The sequence below is a fragment of the Geotrypetes seraphini genome, chromosome 7 (genome assembly GCF_902459505.1).
Source record: "Geotrypetes seraphini chromosome 7, aGeoSer1.1, whole genome shotgun sequence".
Taxonomy (NCBI): domain Eukaryota; kingdom Metazoa; phylum Chordata; class Amphibia; order Gymnophiona; family Dermophiidae; genus Geotrypetes; species Geotrypetes seraphini.
The window spans coordinates 27,118,283-27,133,269 of record NC_047090.1 but is presented as its reverse complement, the minus strand read 5'-3'; the positions used below and the strand labels follow the sequence as shown (position 1 = coordinate 27,133,269).

At 46.3% G+C, this 14,987-nt stretch overlaps 1 protein-coding gene across 2 annotated transcripts in view; it reads left to right on the top strand.

Moving 5' to 3' along the window:
* NEDD1 (NEDD1 gamma-tubulin ring complex targeting factor) overlaps positions 1-14,987 on the top strand; it is an 89,727-nt gene that overhangs the window by 28,104 nt on the left and 46,636 nt on the right. For both annotated transcript variants that reach the window (XM_033950761.1, XM_033950760.1), the window contains one exon: positions 6,912-7,043. In XM_033950761.1, coding sequence (XP_033806652.1) covers positions 6,912-7,043 — 132 coding nt within the window. The remainder of the gene's footprint in view (positions 1-6,911; positions 7,044-14,987) is intronic.

Genomic DNA, 14,987 nt, shown 5'->3' with positions numbered 1-14,987 from the left:
AATATGCATTGAAAGCAGTGCATGCACATAGATCTCATGCATTTTCATTGGGGAAATCCTGCAAATGTGACTAGATTGCGGCCCTCAAGGAGGGACTTTAAGATCCCTGCTATAGACCATCGTGTCCTGGTTTTCAGGCTAAACGAGCTAAACATTTTGGGTTCTGTTTTGGAATGGTTGACAGAATTTTTTTTTTAATGCAAACGTTCATATAGAATACAGAAGAAGGGTGAGCTGAGTGTGGAGTTCTGTTGGGCTCAACGCTCTTTCTTTTATTATTTAATATTTACCTAAAATCATTAGGAGTTTACTTAACTACCTTAGGTCAATATGTATTATTTTATGTTGACAACATCTTTTTACTTTGCCCAGCATTGGACTCTTATGCCAATACTATTGATTCTCTATTAAAGGTAGATACTTGAACTACAGATAATTTCCTCAATCTATGGCCCGGTACAGTGGCATGATAATCTTCTCTGATCTGTTCGTGATCCCCTTCTTTATCATTCCTAGCATTCTGTTTCGCCCTTCATTGACTTGTCGATTAGAACTCCCAAGTTTCTTTTCTGGGAGGTCTCGCCAAGTATGGCCCCGGACATCCTGTATTCGTGCATAAGATTTTTGTTATCGACATGCATCACTTTACACTTATCCACGTTGAACCTCATTTGCCATATCGATGCCCATTTCTCCAGCTTGATTATGTCACGTTGCAGATCTTCGCAGTCCCCCTGCGTCTTCACTAGTCTGAATAACTTTGTATCATCCACAAATTTAATCACCTCACTCGTCGTACCAATGTCCAGACCATTTATAAAGATGTTGAAGAGCACGGCTCCAAGCACCGAGCCCTGCGGCACCCCACTGGTGACGCTCTTCCAATCCGAGTATTGTCCATTTACCCCCACTCTCTGTTTCCTATGCTCCAGCCAGTTTTTAATCCACGTGAGTATTTCACCCTTGATTCCATGACTCGCAATTTTCTGAAGTAGTCGTTCATGTGGAACCTTTTCGAACGCCTTCTGAAAATCCAGATATACAATGTCGACTGGGTCGCCCTCTTCTATCTGCCTATTTACTCCCTCAAAGAAGTGCAGCAAGTTCGTCAAACAAGATCTGCCTTTGCTGAAACCGTGCTGGCTGGTCCTCATCAGACCATATCCGTCAAGGTGATCAATGATGCGGTCCTTTATCAGCGCCTCTACCATCTTTCCCGGTACCGAGGTCAGACTCACCGGTCTGTAGTTTCCCGGATATCTCCTCGATCCTTTTTTGAAGATTGGCGTAACATTCGCCACCTTCCAGTCTTCCGGAATCTTTCCCGATTTGATCAACAGACTGGCTATTAGTTGAAGCAGTTCAGCTATAGTCCCTTTTATTTCCTTGATGACCCTCGGATGGATGCCATCAGGTCCCGGGGATTTATCGCTCTTGAGCCTATCAATCTGTCTGCATACCTCTTCTAGACTGACTGTCAACCCTGTCAGTTTCCTGTCTTCGTTTCCAGCATATAGCCTTATGGGTTCCGGTATGCTGTGTACATCCTCTTCGGTAAATACAGACGCAAAAAGTGTGTTCAGTTTGTCGGCGATTGCTTTGTCCTCCTTTAGCACTCCCTTTATTCCATGGTCATCCAACGGTCCCACCGCTTCCTTCATAGGTCCTTTCCCCTTAATAAATCGAAAGAATGGCTTGAAGTTTTTCGCCTCCTCGGCTATTTTTTCCTCATAGTCTCTTTTGGCCCCTTTTACCGCCTTATGGCACCTGCGTTGATGCTGTTTGTGCTTATTCCAGTTTTCGTTCGTTCTTGACCTTTTCCATTCCTTAAACAAAGTTTTCTTGTCTCTGATCGCTTCCTTCAGCTCTACAGTGAGCCATGCCGGTTCCTTGGTCTTTTTCCTCTTGGATCCCTTGTTGATACGCGGTATATGTAGATTTTGTGCCTCGGTGACTGTGTCCTTAAAAAGGGACCAAGCTTGCTCTAGCGTTTTTACAGTGCCTATCCTCTTCTTAATCTTCTTCCCCACCATGAGTCTCATCCCTTCGTAATTCCCTTTTCGGAAGTTCAGTGCCATGGCTGTCGTTCTGGACCGATGTTTCGCCCCTGCGTCCAGATTGAAGAGGATCATGTTGTGATCACTGTTTCCTAGCGTCCCTTCTACTTCTACACCTTGTACCAGTCCTCGCAGTCCATTTAGAATTAAGTCCAGAATTACATTTCCTCTCATATTTTCCTTGACAAGTTGTTCCAGGAAGCAATCGACTACAGCATCCAGGAACTTGGTCTCCCTAGCACAGCCGGAGGTGCCTAGGTTCCAGTCTATCCCCGGATAGTTGAAGTCACCCATGATAACTGCGTTGCCTCCCATGCAGTTGCGTTTAATCTCATTCATCATTTCTCCGTCAATTTCTTCGGACTGCTCTGGGGGTCGGTAGTAGATGCCAATCTTCGTTTCCAGTCCATTTGTTCCCAGAATTTTGACCCATAGAGACTCTAACTTATCCGTCGGTTGCGGCGTGTTCTCTCCAGTAGATTCAATTCCCTCTTTGACGTATATGGCAGTGCCCCCACTTTTTTGAACCACTCTGTCTCTGCGGTATAGTTTGTATCCCAGTAGCACAGTGTTCCAGACGTTTTCCTCAGTCCACTATATCTCCGTGATGCCGATGATGTCCACGTTATCTCTTTGTGCCATAGCTTCTAATTCACCCGTCTTATTCCTTAGGCTCCTTGCGTTCGTGTACATACACTTGAGTTTGTGGTTTGTTCCTTTCTTGCTTTTCCTTCCCTCTTGTGTCCCTTTCAATCTGTAATGCCTGTGGTCCGGTGAGTGTTCCCCTCTATCTTCCTGCACGGTATTATCTGGGTATACCGGTTTCCGAGCCATCGACTCTCTCTCGGTCGACTGTCGACTTTCCCCTTCTTCCTAGTTTAAAAACTTCTCAACTTCTCTCTTGATGTTGCTTGCAAGTAGTCTCATTCCGTCTCTGCTGAGGTGGAGTCTGTCCTTCCTGAATAGCTTGCTCTTCCCCCAGAACGTTGTCCAGTTGCGCACAGAGTGGAATCCTTCTTCCACACACCAACACCGCATCCACGTTTTGACTGCTTGCAGCTCCATCTGCCTCTTCTTATCAGCCCTGGGTACCGGCAGGATCTCTGAGAAAGCTATGCTCTGCATTCTGGTCTTCAGCTTCCTTCCTAGCATCTGGAACTGGTCCTTCAGTACTTCCCTGATGTAGTCCCTGTTGCTCACGTTGTTCGTCCCCACATGGATCACCACCGCCGTATCTTCTTCTTCCACACTGTTGATTATCCTGTCGATGCAGCTCACTATGTCTTCTACCTTGGCAGGTCACCAGCCGATCCAGTCTTCCTCCTGCTATGTGGCTGTCGACTTATCCGATGATGGAATTCCCCACGATGATTGCTGTCCTCTCTGTCTTCTCTTGATTCTCCAGGTGCAAGTCCATGTCCCTGGTGCATGTCCATCTCTCCAGTCGAAGGTCCATGTCCTTCGTTCCCATCCATTTTCTCTCAACCTGGTGTTGGCTTGCACCGGGCTTGTCTTCTTGTGGGTTTCCTCCGCTGCTTCCAGATCTCGCTGCTGTGTCACCCATTTCTTCCTGGTGGTTGTCCGTCAGGTAGTCCACACTCTGTAGGTGTATTTTGGCAGTTCCACTGTTACTGGTGATTCTCCACGGCCTCCTGATATGCCTCCTCTATGAACTTTTCCAGCTCTCGGACTTCTTCCTCAATGGTGTCCTCTCTCTCGATCTTCTCTGCATCTCTGTCTTCCTCCTCCACTGCTTGAAGTGCCTCCAGTTCCTGTATTCTGCCTTCCAGGAGTCTGACTTGTTTCTTCAGGCTCTCCAGTTCTCCGCATCGAGCACATACGTAAGACCGCCTCCCAGAGGGGAGGTAGTCATACATATGGCAGACGGTGCAGAAAACCAGGTAGCTCAACATCCTGCTTCTGTCTGCTGCTTCCATTGCTGCCCGCTTGCCTATCTGCTGTGGCTGTCTTTAGTGTCTGCTGTGGCTGTCCTCTGCGCCTGCTGTGTCCTCTTGTGTCTGCCTGGTTGTGTGTCCTCTGCTCCTGGTTGTGTGTCCTCTTCTCCTGCTGTGGTCTACTTCTGCTCTCCTTTAGTGGTGGTTCGTCCCTTCTCAAGGCGCTTTCACAAAGACTCTTTCGCTAGCATGCCTTCACGCGCCGAACAGCTGAGCGCCGTTGGCCCCTCCCCTTTTAAGGGGGAGCTTCTGTGGTCGATGTCGGGGTGGGCGGAGCTAACTCACCGATTCCCCTCGTAGTCTCCTGCCTCTTCTTCCCCTCTTCTGCTCTTTTTCACTCCTTTTGCTTCCCTTTTTCCTCTATTTCACTCTCCAACCGCTGCTTCTCTCCTGCTTGCCTTCCCAAGCTCAGCTAGACTCCGCTCCATTGGCCCCTCTCCTTTTAAGGGAGAGCTTCGGTTGTCGACGTCGGGGGTGGCCTTTTGGTCTCCCCTGCTTCCTTTTACCACTGACCATTCCGAGGTAGCACCTCCTTTTCTAGTGAATTCACCCTCATCACATGTCCAAATAGGTCAGTTTCCATCTGGAAATCTTGCCTTCCAGGGACAACTCTGGGCTTATATGATCAATAATTTCTTTGTTGGTGATCTTAGCTGTCCATGGGATTTGTAGAAGTCTTCTCCAGCCCCACAGTTCGAAGGAGTCAATTCTTTTTTTCTATCTGCTTTTGTGTGTCCCCATGCCTCAAAGCTAACAAACAAAAGCCAGAAATAATTCTCTCTCTACACACCCTTACTAAAGTGGATTGGCAAACAGTTTGGGCCAGATTCACTAGAAAAGAGTGAATGTGTTGTTCAGGTTTGACTCGGACTTAACAAAATGAACATACATCAAACCCCTGGCGAAAAATGAACTGCAGTAATATGAAGTTGTTGAGTTCCTGTACAGTCTTATAAACAGAGACAGTCCTACCTACTGGAACAATAGACTAACTCAATCCACCTCAACCAGACACAGGAGAACCCACACAATATTCACACACCCACCAACCAAAAATGTCAAACGAAGAAAAATGTATGACAACCTACTGGCCACCAGAGCAGCGAAAATGGACTGACAACTCACCAATCTGCTGACTTAGATGACAGACTACAAAACCTTCAAAAAAGAAACAAAAACCCTACTCTTCAAAAAATACATAAAACCAATATAACACAATGAAACGTACTCCAAACTCCTCCTGCAATACCAACTACTCATTAGCAAACCAGAACATGTTGAAACTATTCCCTAAGTACTTCTTAATATCTTAACAATATGTACTTCTTAATATCTTAACAATTCTTATGTAATCCGCCTTGAAACGCAAGGTAAAGGTGGAATAGTAATCACTAATGTAATGTATTCTGAATTAATGCCCGCTTCTTTTGGATGTTCTGCGCATTGACATGAAAAACGAGGAAAGCAATAGAACGGTAGGCCCTTAGAGCAAATTATATCAAGTAGTTGAATACAAATGGGCACCCTGTTTTAATGTATAGCATGATTAATAAATGATCAATAGATAACCTCGCTGTTTCCCTGTTAAATTTTAAAATCAAATCAAGCCAATACTGGGAAGTTATGCCAATATGGAGGTTATTCCTTTACAGTATGAGGAAACATGGCCGAGTCCGGTCTTAAAAAGAGTCTTATCTTCTAGGGCTTGGAATGAGTAATTGTTAAATTCATTACAATCTATAAAGTCTAGAACTTCTCAGATGTATAAATTATCTTTTCCATCTCTTAAAAGAATAAAATCCCCAGGTTATATCTCTCGATCCTTTGTATATATTTTCGCATCTATTTGGAATGAACTTCCTGTTGGGATTAGAATTCTTTCATCTCTTCCAACTTTCAGAAAATCTTTAAAAACACGTTTTTTTCAGTTATTTTTATTGAGATTTGGATTTTGTTGCAATGCCTTTATTATTTTTGACTTTGCCATTTCATTAAGTATCCTCTGTAAACTGAGTCGAGCTTTTATTTTTAAAAGATGAGCCAGTATATAAATTTAAGGATAGAATTAGATTAGAAACAGTGTAGGAAGGTAATTTAGGGTGAATTACGCTTAATTGTTTTTTATATTTTATTGACTTGGTGAGATTTAGGCCCTATTTTAGTAAGGTGCGCTAACTGATTAGTGCACGCTAATCAATTTAGTGCATGGTAAATACTAACGTGTGCATGTTAGGGCTCCTTTTACAAAGGTGCGCTAGTGGTTTTAGCGTATGCTAAAATGCCGCCCACACTAGCCACTACTGCCTTCTTTTAAGCAGGCGGTAATTTTTCGGCTAATGCGCGCTAATCTTGTGTGTGCGCTAAAAACACTAGCGCACCTTAGTAAAAGGAGCTGTTAGTCTATGGACGCGTTAGCATTTAGCATGCGCTAGTTGTTTAGCGCACCTTAGTAAAAGAGTGTTTCATTTTATTGGTTCTTGTATTGCACACAAGATTTGCACTCCTTCTTTAACCAAAATTCTTAATATCAGAATACTGAAATGTATTCGCCCCTTTTTATGCCTTAAAAATACCATGTTCTGTTTGGACTCTTTGCTGATCTCTGGTGACAGAGAAATATCTGTGCAAGATGCAGAATGTAGTTCAAATATTTTCCTTGGGGTGTCCACCAAAATTGCTGAGCAATTAAAACTTATGAGAGTTGATTGTATTATTATTATTGTGCCAAGGCCCTTTGACAGATGTGTCAAATGTAATTATTAATCATCATTTCCTTTGTGTCCCAGAAGGTTTGCAGTGATGATTGGTAAACAGATTTTCTGTCAGGAAGGACTGTAATTTCATTTTGACTTGATATGTAATTTTATTTCACAAGGCTGACAATGTTGTTCTGTTGAAGGCGTACCTCGTAGCACCAGCCTCAATGTAATTCCATCCAAGGAAACCGATTATACAAAAGGTTCAGATTTGCAAAACTTGGATACATTTGGAAGAAGCAGCTTGGGGGACATGTTCTCTCCTGTCAGAGATGGTAAGTTATCGGAGACAGTTCTTAACCAGATTTCCAATTCTGCAAGTAGTCCAGTGTGTTGCAAACTTTTAAAGGTGTGGTACACTAATCTCGCAGATGTCCTTTAGCCATGGCCCTGAGCCTCCTATTACTGCCGGGGGGGGAGGGGGGAGGGGTTGTGTTGCAGAAGGAGAGATGAGGAGCAGAGGTGCAAATGCCAGCTGACTGAATACAGGACATGCCTCTTGCCTTGAGAGGCACGTCCTGTAAGCAGTTGGCCAGTGTCGGCACCTCTCCTTGCCGGCATCTCACGACACACCTTGAATCTGCCGGGGCACACATTTTACGATACACTGAAATAGTCACATAGGGGAACAGTTCTATAACTGGACTTCTAGAAAGGCTTATTCTGAAAAGGAATCTAGGTGCCAGTTTTTCTTTACAGAATACTAGCGTAACCATGAATATACATGCCTACAAGTTAGGTGCAAGCAGTTTTGTAGGCTGTAGAACTAGTGTGTATATACCTACTGTAAGTATCAGATGTGTACAGTAAGTTATGCACACATGAATACCACCCAGACTTCACCTAAGTGTACACCTATCTGTAAAATGCTCATTTATTTATTTTATTTATTTATTTATTTAGATTTTTATCCCGTCCTCCCAATAGCTCAGAACGGTTTACAAATGAACATACACAGTAGGGAGTAACTAGACATATAAGTAGTACAACAGGTTTAGTGATTGGATTTATAGTTTTTGGAGAGAATTAAATACAGGGAGAGTTAGCAGAAAGAGAGAAGGGGGAAATACAGTAGTTTAGTTTAAGGAAAGTTATAAGCGTTTAGGTACAATTTGTTAGTGGATAGAGTAAGAGAGGGTCATACTGGAATTTCGGGAAGGTGATAGGAGAGTGGAGGGTGGGGCCTAAGGGGGGGAGAAGACAGAGGAGATCTTTAGTTGAAGAGAGTTAAGATGTGATCCAGGAGCGTCAGGCTGCACGTTAGCAGTCCAATGCTCAGGGCGGGAAAAGCAAACTGCATATTCAATTTACATACTAATGAGTTATTTTGCATGCTTTGCATCTCATTATTATGTATCACATGGTAACTTGTATTTACAGTTTTGGGGCAATATGTTTATTTTATTTTTTTTTTAATATATAATATTTCTTTATTGAGCAAACCATCAAACATAAAACAGAACAAAATACAGGAACATCCAGCAATCCAGCAGAAAACGCCCATCCGGGCGTACACAAAGCATCGAAGAAAAACACAAGGAATATCAGATTGCTCATAAAACAAGTGGAGCTCAATACAGTTTTTCTATAGAACACCCTCCAAAGTCCCCCCATAACACAATGAGACACCCCAATACCAAAGCCCTCAGTACTATGCATCAGAAACAACGGGGTCTACCCCCCCATCCCCCCCACCCACCCCTGCTCCCGACCTGTGAGAGACATAGACGACATAAACAAATTAAACAACAAATAAACAAAACGTTGACAAAGGAGAAGCCCAAGAGAAGTAGAAAAGAAACCTGCAAGAAAAGGGAGAACCAAGTCCAAAGGAAAGAAGAGGAGAACAAGAAAGAGATTGAGAGAGGAATCCCGCAACAGAATCTACAGGAAAAAAGGCCCAATACAGATTAACAATTTAATAGGAGATTCCGCTCACGATGGGGAAGGGTCAGCCAATACTCCTCCCAGACATCCTGAAATCGAGACCACCTGCGTTCATCCCTAGTGCCCGCAGTTCATCTTTCCAAGAGAACAAGGTCATAAAGAGACCCCTGCCATCGAGAGAAGGAGGGAGCATGCGGCTCTCGCCAAAAAGTCAAAATGGCTTTCTTAGCCAACAAAAGGGCCTTGGAAATCAGCTGCCGCTGCCCAACAGTGCAACCATGAAGCCCCGCCTCCTGGTAAAAAAAAGCTATACAGGGGTTACAGCTCGGCAGTCCCGGAACCAACGAGGACAAATAGGACCAGATTTGCTGCCAGAAGGCTCCCACATATGGGCAGTCCCAAAACATGTGCCCCAGGGAAGCAGGATTTGCCGAACATTTGGGACACCCCGCATGATCTGCAATACCGGCCCGGTGTGCTCTATGAGGGGAGATAAAAGCCCTGTTAATGAATTTATATTCCTGTAGCATATTACAGGATATGGCGCGCACACGGACAAAACAGCAAGATATTAATTCGGACGGAACCATGCAGCCCAAGTCAGCACTCCACGCCCCTGCCAACCAATCAGCCCGTTCGGTCAATAAAGGGGGGCCCAAAACATTGACATAATATCGCAGACGTGGTGCCGCATCGTCCCCCAATGCCAAACACTTCCTCAGGTCCCTTGCCACCGTGCTGCTCAAACGACTCCCAGAGAGGCTGAGAACATAATGACGTAGCTGGAGGTAGCCGAAAGCGTCCACCCTATCCAGCTTATACAGTGATCCCAATTCGGCCGAGGAAAGAAGAGTGCCACCATCAGAAAGAGCATCCCCCAGTCTACGGATTCCATGTGCATGCCAAGTCCGAAACACTTTGCTGTGACTTCCCGGTTGAAAGTGTAAGTTACCCACCAACGGGAGTAGAGGAGTGGTATTAGAGTTTATGCCCATATGTTTACACAATACTTTCCAAATGTGTCTCATATAGGCCCAAACAACATGTCCCCTGTAGGCAGAGTCCAACTGGGCAGCAGGAGCGTGTAGTAAAAACAGCCCAGAGATAGGATGTAAAAAATCCCTGTCCACCGAAAACATTAAAAAAGAGGAGCTCTCCATACACCAGTCCCGAAGCAGTCTAGCCCCACATGCCAGATTATAGGCGCGAATGTCTAGCAGTCCAAATCCCCCCTGCGACTCAGGCAACATCAAAATGCGTAAAGAAAGCCGAGGCCTGCGCCCTTGCCATAAGAAAGTCCTCAAGCCGAGCTATGTCCCCGGTCCGTAACCACAGCGGAAGAGTTTGAAGCAGATACAGCCACCGTGGGACAATCATCATGTTATATAAGAATATATGCCCCGCAAGGGACACCGGCAAATCGCCCCACAATCGGAGTAGCTCCACCGTGCCCCGCAGCAAGGGCTTCACATTGATCTCATAGAGTCGTGGGAGGGAAGACGGTATCAAAACCCCCAAGTATTTTACCTGCTGTGGAGCTTCCCGGAGCGGGAACTCAGCCCATGAATGCGGGATACTAATATGAAGAGGGAGCGCCTCCGATTTAGACACATTGAGTTTGAGTCCCGAGATCTCCCCAAACCGACAAAACGTCTCCAGTAATCTAGGGAGGCCGGAAACCGGGGTCAGTCAACATTACCATAATATCATCGGCAAAAGCCATACAGCGCAAAGAGGAGTTCCCCATTTCTACTCCAACTATCTGAGAATGACATCTAAGGGAAATCAATAAAGGTTCCAGAAACAATATATAAAGTAGAGGGGATAATGGGCAGCCCTGGCGAGTGCCCCTCTGGAGCACAAAATCCGGAGAAGCCACTCCATTAACCAATACGGCCGCCACTGGACGGGAGTAAAGGGCCCCAAGAGCTCTCATAAAAAACCCGTCCAGCCCATAGTGGCGCAGTAAGGGGAAAAGAAAGGTCCACTCTACCCTATCAAAGGCTTTTTCGGAGTCAAAACTAATAGCCAGCGCTGGTTGCTCCGAGAATCACAATGGGCCAGAGCAAGGAGGAGCTTCGTAACATTATGGCAAGCTAATCGTCCCCGCACAAAACCTACTTGATCTACACCCACCAAAGAGGGAATAAACTGGGCCAAACGGTTGGCCAGAACCCGAGCTAAAATTTTAAGATCAACATTAATAAGCGAAATAGGTCTGTAGGAGCCCACCAGTAAGGGGTCTTTTCCCGGTTTAGGCAATACAGTAATGAGCGCTCGATTTGCTCCCGGAGGAAATTGTCCAACCTCTGCCACACTTGCGAAATAGCCCCGCAACGGATCTGCCACATACCCCTGAAGGAGGCGATAGAATTCTCCCCCAAAGCCATCCGGACCTGGAGATTTACAGAGAGGAAGATGCTTGATAACCTCCAGCACCTCCTCTCTGGTTACAGGGGAGGCCAATACGTCCGAGTCCGTCGTCGACAATTTGGGTAAGGGCAACGAGTCCAAAAATGCACGAAGCCGCATGAACCGCATAGAAGGAGGAGCGTGAGAGAAAAATGTAATCTATTCGAGATGAGGAACCATGCACTTTAGACGTGTGAGTGAAATCCTGCTCCCCTGGGTGTAGAGTCCGCCAGACATCCACTAGATCTAAGGCCTCCAGCCAAGCAGCAAGCCCATTATCGGACCTACCGGAGGTGGAAAGAGATCCCTTAGAAGAATCCAGAAGCGGGTCCAATATAGAATTAAAATCTCCCAGAAAGATTTTCTGAGACTCATGAATTTGTGAAACAGACAGCAGTACCCCCAACAATTTCTTGTAGAAGGACCGCTGTGCACTGTTGGGAGCGTAAACAGACACCAGGATTACAGGGCGCTGATGGAGGGAACTCTGGACAATAACACAGCGGCCCTCTGGATCAGAGAGGACCCTGGATGCGATATAGGACACTGATTTGCGGATCAACAGTGCCACCCCAGCCTTGGCGTTAGATGAGGAGGCCGAGTAACACTGCCCCACCCAGGATTGACACAATTTACCATGTTCCCGTTCAGTGAGCTTAGTCTACTGCAGGCCCGCTATGTCAGCCTTATGTCTAGTTAGGCACTGCAAGATCTTAGTTCTCTTAATAGGAGAATTAATACCTGAGACATTCCAAGACACACATCTCAAACCCTTCTTAACAGGCATAAAAGAGAAAAAAGAACCAGAGATACCAAAAAAGAAAAAGAGCACAAAACAGCTGCCGAAGGTCCCAGCCCATCCCCCAGCAGCCCAGTCTCCACCTTAAGTCCCCACAAGAATCAACCACAGACACACAGGTCAGGAGCCCCTCCCCATCCCCCCTCCAGAACTCCCCACTCCCTCCTCCCCCCCAGCATACCAAAACCCACAGCCTCAACAACCCCCACACAAAACCCCCAGTCCCTTCCACAACCAAACCCCCCTCCCCCCACCCCAACCCCCACTCCAAGAACCCCCTCCCCCCTCCCACACCCACCGATTCACTCCACACCACCACTCCAGAGAGGGGAAACCAAAGGGCCCAAAGTCCCACCCCCGCCTCCATAACAACCACCAAGCCCGAAGTATTCAACCTAAGCCCCTAGGGAGAGCCCAGGTGCCCAGATAAGTAACACAGAACCAGGAGAGAAACAAACTCATTCAGAACCCAGCCAGGAACCCAAGCTATACAATAATACTCCCCTAAGGGAGGAGCCACAAACCGGATACAGGCACAACATGTGCAAAAGAACAGTGCCAAGGAGGATATCACCCGCGTCTCGCAGGCTACCCCACACAAATCAAACTGAGGAAGCATAAGTAACGTCATAGGATCTCAGGTGCCGGACCCCAGATCAGGGTACCATAGAAGCATTTGCGCTCTGGCCGCCGCACTGGTGTCAAAAAGATGGGGCTGACCCTCATAGATCACCCGAAGTTTAGCAGGGAACTGCAGCGTGAAGCGTAGCTTTTTCTCAGTGAGTTGCTTGCAGACAGACGAAAAACCCCTCCTCAAAGAGGCCACCTGTGCAGAATAATCCTGAAAGATGAGGATACGCTGGTTCTGAAATTGTAAATCTTTGCGCTGGCGATAGTTGCGGAGGAGAAGGTCCTTGATGGCAAAGTTCAAAATGCGAAGAATCACCACACGTGGTCTGGTCGCCCCCTCTTGCCTTCGTCCCAGCCGGTGCGCTCTTTCTATACGCAGAGGTCCCAGGCCCCGCGTGCCCAGCAACTCCGCCGCCAACCAAGTTTCCAGCGTGGGAAGCAAATCTCCGTCTTGCACAGATTCAGGGACCCCCACCAGGCGCAGATTGTTCCGTCTGGAGCGATTCTCCAGATCCTCCAGTTTTTCCTCAAAATGTCCCACTTTGCATTGCAACTGCTTAACTTCAGTTTGCAACGTGACAAGGGAATCTTCTGCAGCTCCAACCCTCTGTTCCACCTCAGCAACCCGGGAGTTAAATTCGTTCACCGTTGTGGATAAGGTATCCAGCAATTCCTGCATTTTTTCCAGGCGCGTCCCTAGCGCCGAAACAACTGCCTCAGTGAGGCGCGCTATTAACTCCGCTCCCCCTGCAGCCACTGCATCGCCCGGGTCCGCCATCTTGTCCTCGTGGCTGGGTCCCGATTTCGCCCGCTCCCGGTCCTTTTTTCCTACCTTGGAGGCCATATCCGCTGCACCTCTATAGAGAAATCTGTCCATGGGCCCCCAAGGAGCAAAGGATGGCGCTTGGTGGAGACAATTGTCGCAGAATTTAGTGCAGGGAAGCCGGGGCAGGGGAAAGAACAGCGGAGCTCAGGGAACACGCATCCTCCCTGTTCTCTGCACGGCCACGCCCCCCAATATGTTTATTTTTAAAGGAGATATAGTTTGTAATATGTATTTGTTTAGGGTAATTTTATAACGAGTCACTTTGAGGTCCTTTTGTACTAAGCTGTGTTAGGCTAATGTGCTGTGTTAAGTGCATATTAGCCTAAGATGGAGCACCATGAGATGCACTATAGCAGGGGTGTCAAAGTCCCTCCTCGAGGGCCACAATCCAGTCGGGTTTTCAGGATTTCCCCAATGAATATGCATGAGATCTATTTGCATGCACTGCTTTCATTGTATGCTAATAGAGCTCATGCATATTCATTGGGGAAATCCTGAAAACCTGACTGGAGTGCGGCCCTCGAGGAGGGACTTTGACACCCTTGCACTATAGCAATGTTTTTCAATCTTTTTACACCCGTGGACTGGCAGAAATAAAATAATTATTTTGTGGACCGGCAAACTTCTAGGACTAAAATTTAAAAACCCCTTTTCCGCCCCATCTCCGCGAGCTCGGTCCCCACAAATCATCTGATCCCATCCGCACAAGCCTCAGTTATGATTTTATATTGAATGTATTTTATTAAAGTATAAAAAGAAGCAATATTCTGTACAATTGTCATTTTATAAATACAAATAATATAGAGCAAGGATCAACAAAACCCCTGTCTCTCCTCCCCTTCACATATCTACTATTAAAAAAACTGAATAAGCCATGCTACACAGAAATATCATGCTAACGGAATACCGCAGTCACACATAACAGGAATAGCATTAGGAAAGTGCAACAAGGGCAACTGCCCCCTGGTCAGAGAGAACCCTAAGCCAGCTGGAAGCTAAAGAAGCACTGCCTGGGCTTTGCAGTCCCCAGTTATGTCTAACACCAGCTCTAGCAGGATATATATTTCAAATCTGATATATTCTAATCACAAAATAGAAATAAAATTATTTTTTTCTACCTTTTGTTGTCTCTGGTTTCTGCTTTCATCTTCTTTTGACTCTTCCTTCCAGCGTCTGCCCTCTCTGTCTCTTCAATCCAGCATCTGCCCCTTCTATCCATTGTCTTCCTTCTCCCCCTTCCATATGGTATCTGTCTTCCTTCTATGCCCCTATCCCCTTTCATCCAGCCTGTGCTCTCCTCTCTCCTTTTTACTTGATTCATTCTAGCTTCGCTGCTCTCTTCATTTTTATCTCTCCTACACCAGATCTAGCATCCTTATCCCTCTCTCCTTATTTCTCTGCTGACCCCCTTCCCAGCATCAGTCTCTCTACGTTCTCATTCCTGTCTCTCCCCTTTCCCTCATCTGATCTCTCCATTCCACCCTGACCCCTTCCCCTCGTCTAATCTCCCTGCCAGTTGTTTCCTTCCTTTTTTCCTTCTCTCTTCCCTCCTCCTATCCAGCAGTAACTTTCTTCCCTTCCTCCCCTCCCAGCAGCATCTCTTCTTATCCTTCCCTCCAGGTCCAATAGCAGCTGTCCCTTTTTTTCCCTTGCCCAGCAGTTTCC